A 16,958-nucleotide genomic window follows, 5' to 3' on the forward strand; every position below is an offset into this window, starting at 1 on the left:
TCTCATGTAAATTGAGGGATAGTCTTATGTTGGCAGCCACATTTGCACTTGACATACGGAGCAAACTAATTTTTGGCCTCATGAAAGAAATTTAAATTATATGATTTGACTGCCATGACAGATCACGGACTTTCCCAATTGGCCAAGTCTCTAGGCATGATTTTCTTCCTGATATTCCCACTTAATTATTGTTGAGACTCTGCATATTCAGTATTCTTTGTTTCCGGGTCATGGGAGGAAGTGTTTTAGCTAACATGAAGAGTTACTCATATTGGAAAAATGTCGATTATAATTTACATACTATGCGGTTTGAAGTGGAATTTCCTTATTGGTTTTTGTTCAAATCTTGGAACAGGTGAAGAGAATTTACATCCCTTTGCAAGATGCGAATGCCAGGAGACTTCTTTTCAAAGACAAACTCAAGGGTTCATTTTCTTTGCCAGGTGAGAACATGTTTCTGAGCGATGTGGATATTATCTTACTACTTTACTGTGCCCGCAAGAGAAACTAGTTGACATTGTTTCCTTTCTTTGGTTTCAGATCGAGAACTTGAGAAACTTGTGCAAGAAACGGAAGGTAAGATAAGTTTCAACATTAAGACAACAGAGTGATCACTGTCTTTGTAATGAAGGAGAAAGAAAGAAGATTTAGAGGATTTATGAGATTAGATTTAATTACAAATAGATGGTCAACAGTTTTGGCTTGTGACTTCACACCGCCTCTTATCTAATGAATCAATGGCTGCTGATTCGGTTCAATGCTCTATAGTGCATTCACGATCTCTAAGGAGAGAGGAGCACACACTATAGCTTAACTACTTGCCTTAATTGACTAGAGTTTCGATCGAGCTAAAACCTTTATTTGTTGGTTAGCTACACTATTGGAAGAGAGGGGTTCAAATAATATTTTGTGCTCCAGGAGGTACAAGAGAACTTGGCCATTAGCGCAACAACAAATCAAGGCCTTGTTCTCAATAAATTTGGAGCCAGCTACATAAATCCTTTTCCCGCACTCCTTTAGGTTCATTGCATTGTCTATTAGAAGATCTAAGAAATTAGATCCTTCGCAATAACAATAGGCCATGTTAGTTTTCTTTTATCCCTCCTAACATGTTTTATGTAGATGGCTTCATTCTTATGAACAAAAGCCTCTTTTAGTAACTGCAAGAAGCATTCCGACCACTTAATTCATTCTTCCCTTAAGTTGTTCTTTATCAGTATCACCTCTACTTGGTTTATATTGTCATTTCTTACCATATTCATTTTAGCATGACCACACTTCCATCTTATATTGTTGTTGCTATAATAAGCGTTCTACAAAATTTTGTTTTTTGACCTTATAGGGATCTTTTGAGGGTAAATTTTTGCCAAATTGCCTTCAACCTCCTCTGTACAGTACTTTAATCTAATTTGTAATTCAATATAAGGTTGCTTTCGTAGGGTATTCTGGAAGTGATCTACAGGCGTTATGTGAAGAAGCTGCAAGGATTCCTATCAGAGAGCTTGGCACAAACATTCTCACAGTCAATGCAAATTAGGTCGTCCAGCTATAATATCCCTCTCTTTGAGATTGAAAATATAAATATTACCCCATATTTGGCCCCCATTTTCTAATACTCATACATTTTATGGGTTCTACACGTTTTATCAACTTTTATCAAAATCTATTAAAAATCTGATTTTTATCAATGGGGGCTTAATTATTTCAAAGTTGTAGGAGCTAGCTTTGATTTTACAGCATTACAGATTTTGCCCATAGTCTCTCTCTCTCTCTCTCAAGCATTGTGCAACTCATTCATTTTATTTCCCATTTATCAGCTCAAAATTGACCATGGATTCTCTGAAGCCAGTAAAGTTCCTTCTCTATGTGCAGGCAAGACGTTTAAGATATGGAGATTTTCAGAAGGCAATGACTGTTACCAGACCCAGCCTTCAAAAGAGCAAATGGGAAGAGCTTGAACCGGGAATTTGGCTCTAACTGATTTAACATGGTACTAACTTCTGATTATTTGGTTGGAGAAAGAACTAAAACTTGCATAATAAAGAAGAATTGTAAAAAGAAACTCAAGCAACAAATGCCTATGAAGCAGTAACATGTAATTATTCATTTATGGATTGATTCTTGATGTTTGATTCGATTGTATCAAGGTGTAAAATATAAATAATAAAATGCTATGTGAATTGAGATCTTTCTTCCTTTTTCCTCATTAGAAGCACTTGCAAACTCTAGTTTCTCACCTCTCCCCTCATTTACTGCTAAATGTTAGCGGAAACTTGGCAAAAATTGTACTTGCAATATGACAATTTGAGTTTTATAGCACGTTTCATGGGATTAACGACTGCTATTAATTTTTCAATTATAGTTATAGGTTCAATTTATACCAAAATCTATTAAAATTATGATTTTTAGCAAAACTAAGTAGGAGATAAATGCGTAGGATCCTCGTAGTGCATTTTGGGTTTTACCTAAATTGGTTCACGACATTTATCTATCAACCAATTTTGAAGTTACAGAGTTATTTTTGTCCAAATACAATGATTTATTGTAGATGACAATTTAGTTGTACTGTTTTAGTTGGCAAGTGGCCTAGAAGCCGGAAGGACTCTAGGCTTCTACAAACCATCTCTCAATATACGAATGCAGAAATTATGAATAACGAGATAATTATTTGTCTGTGATGTGTTAGTAAATAATTACTTCAATTAAATATAGGGATTATTGTAGCTGCAGTTTTTATGTTTTAAATTTTCAATGATTTTATCCAAACTTTTAGTTTATAGCAGTGTTGATCGAACTTATGCAGTGGAAGGACCTCTTGATTGTTGCCGTCCAACCAATCTAGTTTGACCAATTTTTTTAGAAAAAGGTTAAAATAATTTGAAAAGGGTGTTGCATTGAAGGACCCAAACTTTTAAAGAATTTGCAATGAAGGTCCCAAACTTATAATAAATGTGCGCTGATAGGACCTTTAACAATTTCTGTTTAAAAATCTATCAATTAACAAAATATTTATCTTTTCTCAATCCACACAACCCCCAACTGCAATGCCTCACCCACTAACAACCCAACCTCACCCATTGATGAGCTTCCGCACCGTCACCTTCCATACTATTTGTTTTGAAGAGAATTAACCACCTTTATTTATTTATTTCTAGCTCTTTAAAGGTTCTTGTTGGAAGGAAATGAAATTGATTGAAATTAGCAAAATGAGGTCGAAGAAATCCTAATCTCAAAACGAAGGGAATGGAGATATGGTGAAATTGGTAGATACTACAGAGTTAATTGGATTGAGCATTGGTATGAAAACCTACTGAATGGTAACTTTGCCCTGTTTGGCCCCCATTATCTCTCTCTCTTTTTTTCTTTTAAAATTTTCATTTTTCAAGGGACCTACGTTCTGAAATAATTGATGTGCACTAATAATTAATTTTAAACTCATTTGACTTGTACCGTTGTAGCCACCTACCATTAATAAAAAGTTTCCTTTTTGCCCCATAGTGAGTAATTTTGGACTAGAAACCAATGACTTAATGGTCAAAATGTCCTCCAACGGTTCTATGGACATTTAAAGGTTTCTGGCATGTGATAGATAATGCATTACGTTGAATATTGTACAAAACTAGTAGCAGTTTGAAAAAATGTGATTTAATGAGAATTAATAGGTGTCAAACGAGGGCTTTCAAATTTAGAGAAACCTCGAAATTAATAAAAATAGGCAATCCTGAGCCAAATCCTATTTTTCCAAAACAAAGGTTCAAAAAGAAAAAAATATAGATGAAGAGACTCGATCAAAATGAAATTGATAGGGATGAGAAAAATGAGGTCAGTGAAGGTGGAGGAAATGAGGCGACGACAACAATGGCTATTTTGAGACTCGTCGGTCAAGGTAGATGAAATTTATTCTACGAGTAGGTTACGGGTTAGGGATAGAGATTAGGTTGATGGAGAAAGACAAATTTTTTGATCAACATCAACCTTATAACAGCCTTAGATATGGTCGCTGCCTAAGCATAAATGTTACGAACTTAATCGATCAACTACAGACTCATAATCTATTAGCAACCGCCCTGATTCGAGTTAGATTAGCTTCATAATTGAATTGGGTTGGTTCGTATTCATAGCGCAAAAACCTAACTTGACCCATTGTCCACCCCTAATCTTATGTATTATGAACATAATAAATAAAATTTAGAGAAAAAAACGTTAATCCATTGATTTCAAACCAACCAAATAAATCAATTTGCAATGATATTTCTTTTAAGAAACAAAAATAATAAATTGTTCTAGTGAAATACAAATAAACATGGGTAAATTTGCTTTTGACTGACAAGGAGAATCTGTGGTAGAAAATAAATTGTTTGAGATATTTCTATAACATTTGAAAATGCAAAACATCTCTATGTAATAGCCAAATAGTTCAAGGGTGTGTCTGTAATTTTATATATACGTATACGTGTTATATATATGGAGCAAACCCAAACACGGAAAAGGCGTGCGTACAACGAACGCGACTCTGGAAAGTGGAGAAAACGACTGCGAAAGAGCTCTGGAAAAATCCGGTGTTATATAAATCTCCGGATTTCACTGCTCAAAGATTGTTTTGAGTTTTCCAATTGAATTTGATTTTCGGTGCAAATGGTAAGTGTTTTCGGTTTCTTTCTTATTTTTTCAGGGCGTTATTTCATCAAATAGTTTCAATGCATTTTGTTAGGAGAGCTCGTCTTCAATAATTTTTTTCCCCTAATTCTTTTTGGTTTTGCAGTCAGTGACGCTTCACACAAACTTGGGTGACATCAAGTGCGAAATATTTTGTGACGAGGTTCCCAAAACGGCCGAGGTCAATTTTTTCCTTTTTCTTCTAGATTAATTTTGGTATAACTGTGTATAATTTGCATATGTAGCTGTTTATTTTTATGCTTCTCTGGATTTTTGGACTTAGAAATTGCTAAATTAGGTTATTGAGTGCTTGTTTGATAAAACTTTGCTAAAAATTTATCCTTTTCAACTGGGCAAACTCTAATTTTAACGACACATTTTGTGGGCTCACAAATTTTATCAACTTTTTAACTATACATTTCATTGAACTTTTATCAAAATTTGCTAAAACTTTTGTCAAAAGATTTGTCAAACAATTTTTTTCCCCCATCTTTTGTGTTTGTGTCATATTTACACTGATTGCCCGTATTAGCTTGTGTTTGGCTAAGCTTAGAAAAGTAATTTTTAAGTGATTTTTTTTTTGTTGGTGAATGGGAATTACTTTAAAAGATGTATTTCCTTTTAGTTTTAAGAGTGTTCTTATGTTTTAGCCAAATATGCTCTTAATAATTAAAGACGTGGTAAGCTATGCTGAAAAGATGCATCTAATCTACAAAATAGCGATGATAATATATTGTGTTCAAATAAAAGTAATAAAATATAAGCATGGTTATTGGATAGATGAGTGAATGATTTATTTAGCTTCGTAGTGATTTGCTTCTTGATCTGTAAAGAGCAGTCAACTCTATTTTTATCTAGTGCAGATAATATGTGGTTTTCTATAACAATTAAACTACCAATTTCTCAATTTTCTAAACAAATATCAACAAATTTTTTAAAACTTTCTACTGAACAACAAAGTAAAGTAGATGAAGTATAATTATATAATGGCATAAAAATATTGGATCTTAAAAACAATATGATTGTAATGGCTTTACTGTTCAGCAAATTAACCCCCGGAAGTCGATGGCTATTCATACCTATTACCTTGACACCAAAGGAGAGTTCGATCCTCTGCTTTATTTTTGTCCTACTTGATCCTGATTCGACATTAGAAGTATATTGATTTTCCTTTTTTAAACTCTCTTAGCTTTTTTCTTAACCTTTTTTTAAAAAAGGCTTAAGATTGTAACCAAAAAGATTTTTATCATATTTAAAAAGGCTTGAATAAACTCCTACTATTGGGATACAAATTAGCCAACTTAACTCGGAGGATTACTTTATCCTTGGCCATGGAATTCAGAATAAAGAGACTAAGACTCTAAGAGTGTTAGAAATATGTTTTCGAAAAAGAACTAAAATATTATCCGTAAATAAATTAATTGCTTACTTGGTGTTTCCTGTTTTAGGTCTTGCCTGAAAAATAAATAAAGTAAACGAAAATTATAAACAAGAGAGTGTGAAAAGGACTTACTTTAATTTCGAAGTCTTTGAATTTACAAAGATTGTGGAGGGATTTTTGAGTATAAATGTGATAGTGTGTTTTGTGTTTTTTTCTCAGTGCCGGAGTTACTTGGTAAAAGATCCTGAAATTTGTAAGAAAAAGCAAAAATACATAAAAATTATGAGAGAAAATAAAGAGAAAAATAGTAAGATTCCCTTTCTAAGAGAGAAAATTTTCTTTTAAGATTATCTTATCTTAGCAGACTTTTTGGAATTGGTTAGAAGATTTTTTATTTTGATCACGTAATTTGAAAACTGTAATATTTGTTTAGAAGACCTTTTTCCTTCACTCAATTATTTGGTAATAAAATTTGTCATTTTCTCTTAATCAGTAGATGGATTTTTTCAGTTCACTTAAAACATTTTCAAACTTGCACATAGGCTCTTCCATCATTTTCTACATAGAAAACTTTACTTTAAATATAAATAAAATAAGAATTTTTGCCACAAATTTTTCAAATAGAATTTAATTGCTACGAAGACTTTTTTCTTTTCAAACAGAATTTAATTGGCACAAAAATTTGTTCTTACTACAAAATCTTGTCAACTGAATTGGTATTAGATAGTGAATATAAAATAATAGAAATAGATGAATGTGAATTAGGATGTGGAGGAATTTTATATTCCAAACCAAATAAATATAGTGATAAAAAGGAAGAAAAGATTTGTAGATATGCTAGCGAAAAATACAAGATATATATCAATTCGGGTGGCAAGATTTTGTAGTAAGAAAAAGTCTTCGTGCCAATTAAATTCTGTTTGAAAAGAAAGTCTTTGTAGTAAGAAAGTTTTTATCGCAATAAAATTCTGTTTGAAAAATTTGTGGTAAAAAGTCTTATTTTATTTATAGTAAAGTTTTCTACGTAGAAAGTGATGGAAAAGGTGCAAGTTTGAAAATATCTTTAAGTGAAATGAAAAGGCCTACCTATTAATTAAGAGAAAGTGACAAATCTTCTTACCAAATAATTAAGTGAGAGTGAAAAAAGTTTTTTAACCAATTACAAAATCTTCAAATTATGTGACCAAAATAGAAAATCCTTTAACTAGTTCCAAAAAGTTTACTAAGATTAAAAAATTTTAAAAGAAAATTTTTTTCTCTTAGAAAGGGAATCTTAATATTTTTATGTCTTTTCTTAGTTCTTACAATTTTCAAGTTCTTTTATTAAGAAACTTCAATACTGAGAGATAGAAAGCTCAGTGATTTGCTTCTTGATATGGAAAGAGGAGTCATCTCTATTTCTATCTAGTGCGGATAATATGTGGCTTTCTATAACAATTAATCTATCAATTTCTCAATCTTCTAAACAAATATCAACAAATTCTTTAAAACTCTACTGAACAACAAAACAAAGTAGATGAAATATAATTATTTAATGGCATAAAAATATTGGATCTTAAAAATAATATGATTGTAATGGCCTCAGAGTACTTTACCGTTCAACAAATTAACTCTCATTTATTTTAACTCTTTCTTAGCTTTTTTCTTGACATTTTTTGAAAAATAAAAAAAAGGCTCAAGACCATAACGAAAATGATTTTTACCATGTTTAAAAATGTTTGAACAAACTTTCACTAATCGGATACAAATTAGCCAACTTAACTCAGAGGATAACTTTATCTTTTCGCTATGGAATCCAGAATAAAAAGGCTAAGAGCGTTAGAAATATATTTTCGAAAAAGAACTAAAATATTATTTGTAAATAAATTAATTGCTTACTTGGTGTCTTCTTCTAGGTCTTGCCCAAAAAATAAATAAAGTAGACGAAAATTATAAACAAGAGAAAGTGTAAAAATGACTTACTTTTTCTTATTATTGTTGCTCTAATGCATCCAGTAATTCTTGTGGTGGCTACTAGTCATTTTTCCTCATTAATGTAACATTTTCTCTGTGAAACATTATTATTATTATTTATTTTCTTTGATCACCCTATCATCTCCGTCAATATTAGGCTCTGTTTGAGTATTATTTCTTGGAAAAATAAGTTTTGTAATAGTGATTTTTTTAGAGTGATTAGTTAAAAAGTAGGAAATTTTTTTGGATTTACATGCATAGTTATTTTATTGAGAGAATGTGTGGTTGAAAATGAATTTGGGGAAAAAATGAGTGTGATTGATATTGAGGTTACATTTGTTTATTTACTGTATCATGAAGTGTATGTGTATGTTACTGAACCTCGTGCATGGTGCACTGACATCGCATTGTAGATCTCTATGGCATTTTCTATTTTGAGAGTTTCTTAGTATTGATATTGTCGAGTGCTTCTTTTGGTATCTGTTCACATGTGAATATTAAACAAGAACAATCTGATAGGAGTTATAGTACTAATGTTGGATGCCCATTATATTATGTTATTATAGATATGTAAATGATATTGCGAAAATGAATTAGATCCAAGTGACTGACCAACTGTAATTTTGATATGCGTTTGTGTTGGCCATATATACATGTTGGTCTATTTCTTGCATGGTTAGCAGCATCAGTATTTAATTTCTTTAGTGATTAATTAACATCTACCTATTTTCATTGTTAAAATTTTGTGGGTGCAGAATTTTTTGGCATTATGTGCCAGTGGCTATTATGACGGAACCATATTCCACAGAAATATAAAGGGTTTTATGATTCAAGGTGGTGATCCCACTGGAACAGGCAAAGGTGGGACAAGTATATGGGGAAAAAAGTACAATGATGAGATACGAGAATCTCTTAAGGTTCTTTTTTGTCTAGACTTGATGAATTTTATATTTTTTTTGCTCTCTTTCCATTTCATAAATCCCACCTTTGTAGAGGTTAGTTATATTTTAATCTCATTATGCACTGGTATATCTGTATACTCTCTTATTCTGATAACATTAAGAAGTAGAACAAGCATCACGTAAACCACTGAGGAACAAGTTTCTATTCTCTTGTAAATGTCAAGTCGGTTAAAGCAAAAGATAGTTCACAGACAACGTAGCAAATGCCAGGATAAGTTATGATTGTAATTGACATGGGACTTCATATTTTAGTTTTGACTTGCTGTTCCAAGAGCATATTTTGAATATAGACATTCAGGGAAAATATGTCCTTGGTCATGTTCATTTCTGAATCATATGTGGGAAAAACAATGTTGATGTCAATTCTATACGACGACTTGTATGTTTAAATTGATTTTTTAATTCTCATGCCATGAAGAGGGTTAAGCACTGCGTACACCACGAGGCACAAGCTTGTGTTATCTTACATGATACAATCACTCTGTTATGGCTAGGTAGAGGTTCTTTGATGAAGTAACAAATATCATAAATAATTGTTTTCTTGTTTATTTGATAAAGCACTGCCCTCCCATTAGCCCTGTCACAGAATTCCTGTAGGCCGATCTTGCCTATTTGGCTCCAGGGGCATTCAGGTTATACTGAATGCTAGTCATATTGGGGAAAACATAATATCTGCTTGGTCATATTTATTTCTTGATCATGTTTAGAAAGCGTAATGTTGCTAACATGGTCAATATAGCCACTCAGGTGTTCACTGAATTCACTTGTATCTCTTTGCTTTATGTCCAGCACAATGCCCGAGACATATTATCGATGGCTAATAGCGGGCCCAATACCAATGGAAGCCAATTTTTCATATCATATGGGAAGCAGCCTCATCTCAATGGATTGTACACCATCTTCGGCAAAGTGATTCATGGGTTTGAAGTACTCGACATTATGGAAAAGGTAAGTTCATGGTTTTTATACATTTTAAGCTTGGTATTTGGAAGCTACTTATTTCGTATGGGCCAAGCCAAACCAATAGGACGTCTACGATACGATTTATCAAAAACATTGGTTTGAAATGTGTATTAAGCTGTTGCCCAGAATTTTTGGATGGATGTTCATTCTGATGTAGGGCCTCCCTTGAGTTCCTCCTCAAAAATGCTAGTAGTGCAGCCAATTTTAAAATGTTATCCATGAATTTGCCACTATGGTCTTTTCTGTTGTTACACGGTGGACGAAACAACCATTCATCAATGGGTCATTGTATTTGTGCAGACTCAAACGGGACCGGGAGATCGGCCTCTTGCGGAGATCAGGATCAATCGTGTGACGCTACACGCTAATCCATTGGCTGGTTAAGCGTAACTTATATATCATTATGAAATTGTTCCCCCAGTTTTGTGGATTGCAAGGAATTGGGCTAACCTTCATTCACAATATACATTCTGTTGAGTAATCCCAATACCCTTTACCTGATTGGCTGATTGGTTTGTTTGATAGGAGCACTAGACAATATTAATTTTGTGTGTTGGATTGTCTAATCCTGGCTGTTATCACTTATCAAACTTTAGATAGGTTTTAACAATTGATATGGCTCTCTTGTGCCCAGAGTTGTAACTATGGCGATTTTGCATGTCATTAATTGAATCACGAGACTGGTCTGGCTGTCTTAGATAAGGTGATTGGGAATGTTGTGTATTGTATCGTTTTGTGCTTCGAACTCGAGGTTTACGAACTAAGTGAATTTCTAGAATCTATAGTTTGCGATGCTTGGCTTGAGCTTAAGGGTCTGTAACAAAAAAAGTTCAAAATTATAATTTTGTTATTTCAAATTGAGAACTGATGTTCGGTACTGGCACCGTTTGTTCAATATATTTATGTTTAAATGTTTAAGTATTTGTTAATGTACATTACAAGTTTATTGAACAATAAACTGGGATGTATATTGTCACCTATACTAGAGATAGGTAACATAATTTGGAAAATCGGTATATTTCTTGGTTTAATTTTTAATGCATCATAATTTTATTGGACAATGGACAAATGAATTAGGAGAGTTAGTTGTCATTTGGACCAGTAATGATAAGCATTGGTGGTAAATGTTGGAAAAATAATTAGTTACAGTAGTGTTCAGAACAATATAATGCAGAAATATAAAACTTATCGTACGATCGAGTCTTGTAACGGCACGATGTCCTAAAGTGAAATTACTTGTCGATAATTGTTGCGATTTTCGTAGACAATCACTCCCAAGATACAACGATCGTAAATCACTTGTGCAGCAATCACGAATGATTTTTTTAGAACTCTCAATTGTACTTCAGAATATATGTAAAAATCTAAGTATTCAAAATATGAAAAGGAGGATTGATGCAATATGTTTTTTATGTGTGTTTTTCCCCAAAACAAGATATGAGTTCATATAAGCAAGATAGAAGTAACAGTCTTCATCATGATCAGAGAGTAATGCAGAATTTTAATGACTAAGTTGTGGATATTTTAATGATTGTTAGTGGGTTGTTGCAAAAAGTCACATTTCTTACCACTTTGGAACTTTATCTAATTTGATTATTTCTTTCACATTTTATATTTATACCATAAATATATAACAATAAATAACAATATTTCGTTAATAGATGAGAGTTTACTTTCTAGATTGCAAGGGTAGATTTTTACGGAAAATGCTATATGTACATAATTGTTTACATAATGATGTCCATAATTACATGTGGCACTGAATCCAACCTTTAATTCAAATTTCACACTTACACATCAACAATTGGATGATTGCTACATCACATTATGGACATCATTATGTACAATAATTATGTATAAGTATAATTTTTCGACTTTTACTTTCTCGATTGCATTACGGTGAATTGTGGCCTTTCAACTTTTAACAATTTTATGATTAATACTGCAAATACGAGGAACTACGACTGCAATAAAATCTGCTAAGAAAAATGAAAATATACGTCAATGAGTGAATATATCATCTTTTTGTGGACAATTTAAGAGTGACGACTTAAATGAAGGCAGAGAGAAGGTTCAAACCAATTTTGAACTCTTATGGTTATATTGAGGATAAAATAACAGAAGAACGACTTCAATGATGGAGAGTGACTTTGGCGTAATTTCAATTCTCTTATTGAAAACTGAAATGCTTATCACCTCCTCTTTCAAATGAATGATGAATGTGACTTGAAAGTTGAAGTATTGCGTGTAGAATTTCTTTTATAACTAATGTTATCTGAACATCATGATTTACATATTCATTTACAGAATGAAGGTGTGGATTATATATAGTCGAGATTTTCTTTCTTCCTTCCTTTTTTTTTTTTCCTTCTTTGCTTTTTCTCTCTCTTCCATGTCATCATTTTGTATATCAATCTATAAACCATAACGTAGGAATAACATTTCTTTCTTTTATTCAATTCAAATAGATAGATGTGCGTAATTATTTTCTGCTTTTTCCAACTCGGACCAAATAATGTAGCTACCAATAGCATAGATTGTAGACCACTGCCAATTGATTCAACTGTAATCATGTTAACCAAAAGTGAATTCACCACCTTTTAGGTATTAACAGTGGAAATTTGAGACCCCAAAAGCCAAAATTTCCATGACATCAAAAGGGGAATATTCAAAAATTCAAAAAAGATACTTGTTCAAGTTGTAGAGTGCATTGTCTGGTCATTTTCTATGTGCCCACAAATGGAAAATGAACTAAAAGGCCAAAATAAAGCGTGGAAACAGCGTACACGCTTCTTCCAGTAATGGAGTTGCTACTTGCAAGCCTTCGCAAAGTCCTCGTACCATCATTACAGTGGAAAATTCCCACCTCTATTATATGAGAAATGCTTTGTTAGGCACCGTCCTATCAGGTCATCGAATGAGAAATAATCACCTCATTGGGTGGCCCAACCTCATTCAATGAGGCCTCATTCGTGAAATAAATAGGTAAATGCGAGCTAAACAGAGGAGCCGGATGGCTTGAATGGAGTAGCTGGCAAGCCCATGGGAAGCACGTAGCCGAGTCGCCTATTTTGACAAATGACAACCCTACTCTCACGTACAAATGTATGCATGCAGCCACAACTTTCTATAAAATCCATCTTCTTGGCCAACTCTATTCACCATCTAAAAAATATCTCCTATATCCCCCTTTCAACCCCAAAGCAAATATTCTCTCTTTTTGAGACTTATGATAGAGAAAATAATATATACATACAAATCAGAGTTGAAGTCATTTCAAGGCTCATCATCAACTGTTTCAAAATCATGTTTGCTCAAGGTTCATGCTCACCGGCTAAACAGGTCAGTCGTCCCTCTCTCTCTTAACCTGGTCCAGGGGGCCGCCATGGCAGTACTCAGTAACAACACATTGTCATGTAACAGGATGTCGAGATTGTCGAAGGAAGTCATAAAAAAGGCCAAGGTAGGCAAGCTGAAGATGGAGATTATGGAAATGGAGAACTTGAAGCTGTATATGAAGAACAAAAGAATTTTTGAAGATAACCAAAGGCTCCAAAAGGAAGCTCTTTTTCTTCAACAGGAGAACAAAGATTTGCTATCACAAATACAAAAAATATATAATTCTCATAACAGCAGCAAAATAAATTAGCAACAACATCAAGATTGTTGCAATATCTCCTCCCAAAAATAGAATAGAGTTGCATACGTATTATAAGATTTGACAGTGTTTTGCATTAGTGTTCAACTTACAAGAATTCTTCTTCGAGAGGACTGGATATGAAATGTCGTACTGTCAACTTACAACAACTCTTCTTCTTTACCCGGGTTCAGGACTGGCTATAGAAAACCCCAAGTGGAGTTCTTGGGTGTATATTACAGTAGTAATTTCCACTTTAAGCTTAAAATATTGATATGTAATATAAAAGAAGCTTTAATTCTCAGTTACTAGTGCATTCAGTTGCGTGTTGTCATATTTGGTCAATCCACCTGGGCCAATGGCCCACTCAGACCGAATCACTTGGCACTCCAGTCGAGGTGGCATATATTGTCGAGGTGGGCAATGGCTGAAGCCCTTCAAGCCGAAATCCACTAGCCGAGGCGCCTTTTTACCGAGGCCTGTGAACGCACCCAAGGTCCACATGTCGAGGCCCATGAACCGAAGCCATGATGCTGAAACTAGTTGAAGATAGCTGAAGCCCTCAAGCGGAAGTATTGTGTGAAATGGCCGAAGCCTCGAAGCTGATGTAGGAGCCTCCGAACCACAAGGGAGTGTCCTCCATGTTCACTTCTCCCAAGAAATCGTCTGCATAAAGATCTTATTCGAATGATTGATGGAACGTTTGTCATAAGCATAAAGGTCAAGTCTTTTCACTAGTATGGGGGCTCTGCACAAGCAATAAATGCGCTGCAAGCTAGCAAGTCAAACCTCATACCTGATAAGATGTTTAAATCAAAGGGATGAGGCAACGTGCCACCTCATCCAAGGGCTCTCATTTCACATGTACTACTATAAATACTTCCCTTGTGTAACATCAAAAGGCTAATGCAAGAATCAATACAAAGAATTATACTTTACTCAACTTTCTCTCATTTACTTGCAATACACAAATCGAGTTTATACACATTCACATATACATTTACGAACACCGGTTGGTAATTATTGTACAATCGGATCACGAACAACCCGCCGGATTCCGAATGTCACCGTCCCGCGTCGTTGGGCTACTCTCACGCCCTTTGAACCGCTCGCTTTAGACCGTCCACATGTCTTAGCGTATTGGACATTCGCCCACGTGTGCGCGGGTGGGACCGGCATCTGTTGGCAACACTTTTTGGGGTCTTGGGGTTCAAAAATTCTTTCAATTTTTATTTCATTAAAGTACACGCATTACATGAATGACCATACTTAGACTTGGGGGACTATTGTTGCGTGTTGTCATACTTGGCCAATCCACCTGGGCCAATGGCCCACTTAGGCCGAATCACGTGGCACTCCAGCCGAGGTGGCATATATTGCCGAGGTGGGCAATGGCCGAATCCTTTCAAGCCGAAGTCCACTAGCCGAGGAGCCTTTTTACCGAGGCCTGTGAACGTATCCGAGGTCCACATGCCGAGGCCCATGAACCGAAGTCATGATGCTGAAGCTAGTTGAAGATAGCTGAAGCCCTCAAGCGGAAGTATTGTGTGAAATGATCGAAGCCCCGAAGCTGATACAGGAGCCTCCGAACCACGAGAGAGTGTCCTTCATGTTCACTTCTCCCAAGAGATCGTCTGTATAAAGATCTTATTCGAATGATTGATGGAACGTTTGTCTTAAGCATAAAGGTCAAATCTTGTCACTAGTATGGGGGCTCTGCACAAGCAATAAATGCGCTGCAAGCTAGCAAGTCAAACCTCATGCCTGATAAGATGTTTAAATCAAAGAGATGAGGCCACATGTCACCTCATCCAAGGGCTCCCATTTCACATGTACCACTATAAATACTTTCCTTGTGTAACATCAAAAGGCTAATGCAAGAATCAATACAAAGAACTACACTTTACTCAACTCTCTCTCATTTACTTGCAATACACAAATTGAGTTTATACACATTTACATATACATTTACGAACACCGGTTGGTAATTATTGTACAATCGGATCACGAAGAACCCTCCGGATTCCGAACGTCACCGTCCCGCGTCATTGGACTACTCTCACGCCCTTTGAACCGCTCGTTTTAGACCGTCCACGTGTCTTAATGTGTTGGACATTCGCCCACGTGTGCGCGGGTGGAACCGACATCTGTTGGCAACACTTTTTGGGGTCAACATATCCTATTTGGTTTTTTGAACAAATAACAATCTTGATGTTCAGTTTGATATAAATGGATCAAATGTTATTAGTTAATGTTGCTATGCAGAACAATAATTGGGTATTGTCTTTAGGAAATTTCTAATGCAATAATGGACTGAACACAGGTAGACTCTGAAGTTAATGTTCATACTTCGGGTGATACGACACGACAATAAACTAAGTTTTATTTTTAACAATTTGCGGTCATCTATATGAATTCAACGGAGGTGGAAAAATTCGAACATAAACTTATGAATCGATAACTTAAGTCAATGAGGCATGCATTCCCAATATTAGCACAATCTTCATAGAACGGGACGTGATGGGCTTCAATTGACATTACTTGTCATGATTGTTATGATCAGTGTTCTAAAAAGCGGCAACTAAGCTTAAGCGCAAAGTGGGCCCAAAACGTCTCGCTCATGCCTTTTTATTTATTTATTTATTTTTTTTTTAGCACATCTAGGTGCTTTTTTTATGCTTCTATATTTTTAATGCCTTTTTATGGTTTTTTACAATTTTTTCCTTTAATTATTAAATAATTTTTAGATTAAATTTAAAATAATATTAAAATAAAAATAAAAAAAAAATGATCAGTGTTCTAAAAAGCGGCAACTAAGCTTAAGCGCAAAGTGGGCCCAAAACGTCTCGCTCATGCCTTTTTATTTATTTATTTATTTTTTTTTTAGCACATCTAGGTGCTTTTTTTATGCTTCTATATTTTTAATGCCTTTTTATGGTTTTTTACAATTTTTTCCTTTAATTATTAAATAATTTTTAGATTAAATTTAAAATAATATTAAAATAAAAATAAAAAAAAAGACATTTTTTCACACCTAGACCTCGACTAGGCCGAAGTCATGCTTTACGCTTTTTAAAATGTTGGTTATGACACATGCATTGTGGAGGCTTAATTTGGCATGCATTCAGAGGAACACTATCTTCATAGAACAGGAAGAGAGAAGCTGCCCCCAGGGCATATCTCCCAATGGCAAAGGGGAGGGCGGATAGGGCTCAGCGCGGCAGTGTGCAGAGTTCGATTCCCCGTAAGGTGGAATTGACTTTGTTGCAAGCGGGAGTTACCATATGAGTTAACAGCCTTGGCCTATCCATGTGCTCTCCACCCTGACTCTTGGGAGGCACATCCTGCGATTTACCTCCTCCACGATGGCCCAGGGCAGGGTCGGTGGGGGCCCTTAAGGTTGGGG

General features: G+C 34.7%; 2 protein-coding genes and 1 pseudogene across 2 annotated transcripts; all 3 read left to right on the forward strand.

The window, feature by feature from the left end:
* LOC111380281 overlaps positions 1-2,184 on the forward strand; it is a 4,528-nt pseudogene extending 2,344 nt beyond the window's left edge.
* Positions 2,185-4,488: 2,304 nt separating this feature from the next.
* LOC111380282 (peptidyl-prolyl cis-trans isomerase CYP18-1) lies at positions 4,489-10,719 on the forward strand. Its single transcript, XM_023003794.1, has 5 exons — positions 4,489-4,638; positions 4,763-4,837; positions 8,746-8,907; positions 9,742-9,900; positions 10,216-10,719. Exons 1-5 carry the CDS (start codon positions 4,636-4,638, stop codon positions 10,297-10,299), a joined length of 483 nt encoding a protein of 160 aa, XP_022859562.1. The 5' UTR covers positions 4,489-4,635; the 3' UTR covers positions 10,300-10,719.
* A 2,197-nt stretch (positions 10,720-12,916) lies between these two features.
* Positions 12,917-13,860, forward strand: LOC111380288. The gene is made up of 2 exons (XM_023003814.1): positions 12,917-13,257; positions 13,339-13,860. The coding sequence occupies exons 1-2, from the start codon at positions 12,994-12,996 to the stop codon at positions 13,450-13,452; spliced, it is 378 nt and encodes a 125-aa protein (XP_022859582.1). The 5' UTR covers positions 12,917-12,993; the 3' UTR covers positions 13,453-13,860.
* The last annotated feature ends 3,098 nt before the right edge of the window (positions 13,861-16,958 follow it).

The sequence above is a fragment of the Olea europaea genome, unplaced genomic scaffold (genome assembly GCF_002742605.1).
Source record: "Olea europaea var. sylvestris unplaced genomic scaffold, O_europaea_v1 scaffold2118, whole genome shotgun sequence".
Lineage (NCBI taxonomy): Eukaryota > Viridiplantae > Streptophyta > Magnoliopsida > Lamiales > Oleaceae > Olea > Olea europaea.

What these genes read in the sequence shown, in the direction of transcription:
- LOC111380288 (XM_023003814.1), top strand. Translation starts at nt 12,994, where the DNA reads ATGACAACCCTACTCTCACGTACAAATGTATGCATGCAGCCACAACTT. An exon ending in CATGCTCACCGGCTAAACAG is followed by an intron (nt 13,258 to 13,338) that starts GTCAGTCGTCCC and finishes GTCATGTAACAG; the next exon opens with GATGTCGAGATTGTCGAAGG.
- LOC111380282 (XM_023003794.1), top strand. An exon ending in AGGTTCCCAAAACGGCCGAG is followed by an intron (nt 4,838 to 8,745) that starts GTCAATTTTTTC and finishes TTGTGGGTGCAG; the next exon opens with AATTTTTTGGCATTATGTGC. An exon ending in TACTCGACATTATGGAAAAG is followed by an intron (nt 9,901 to 10,215) that starts GTAAGTTCATGG and finishes GTATTTGTGCAG; the next exon opens with ACTCAAACGGGACCGGGAGA.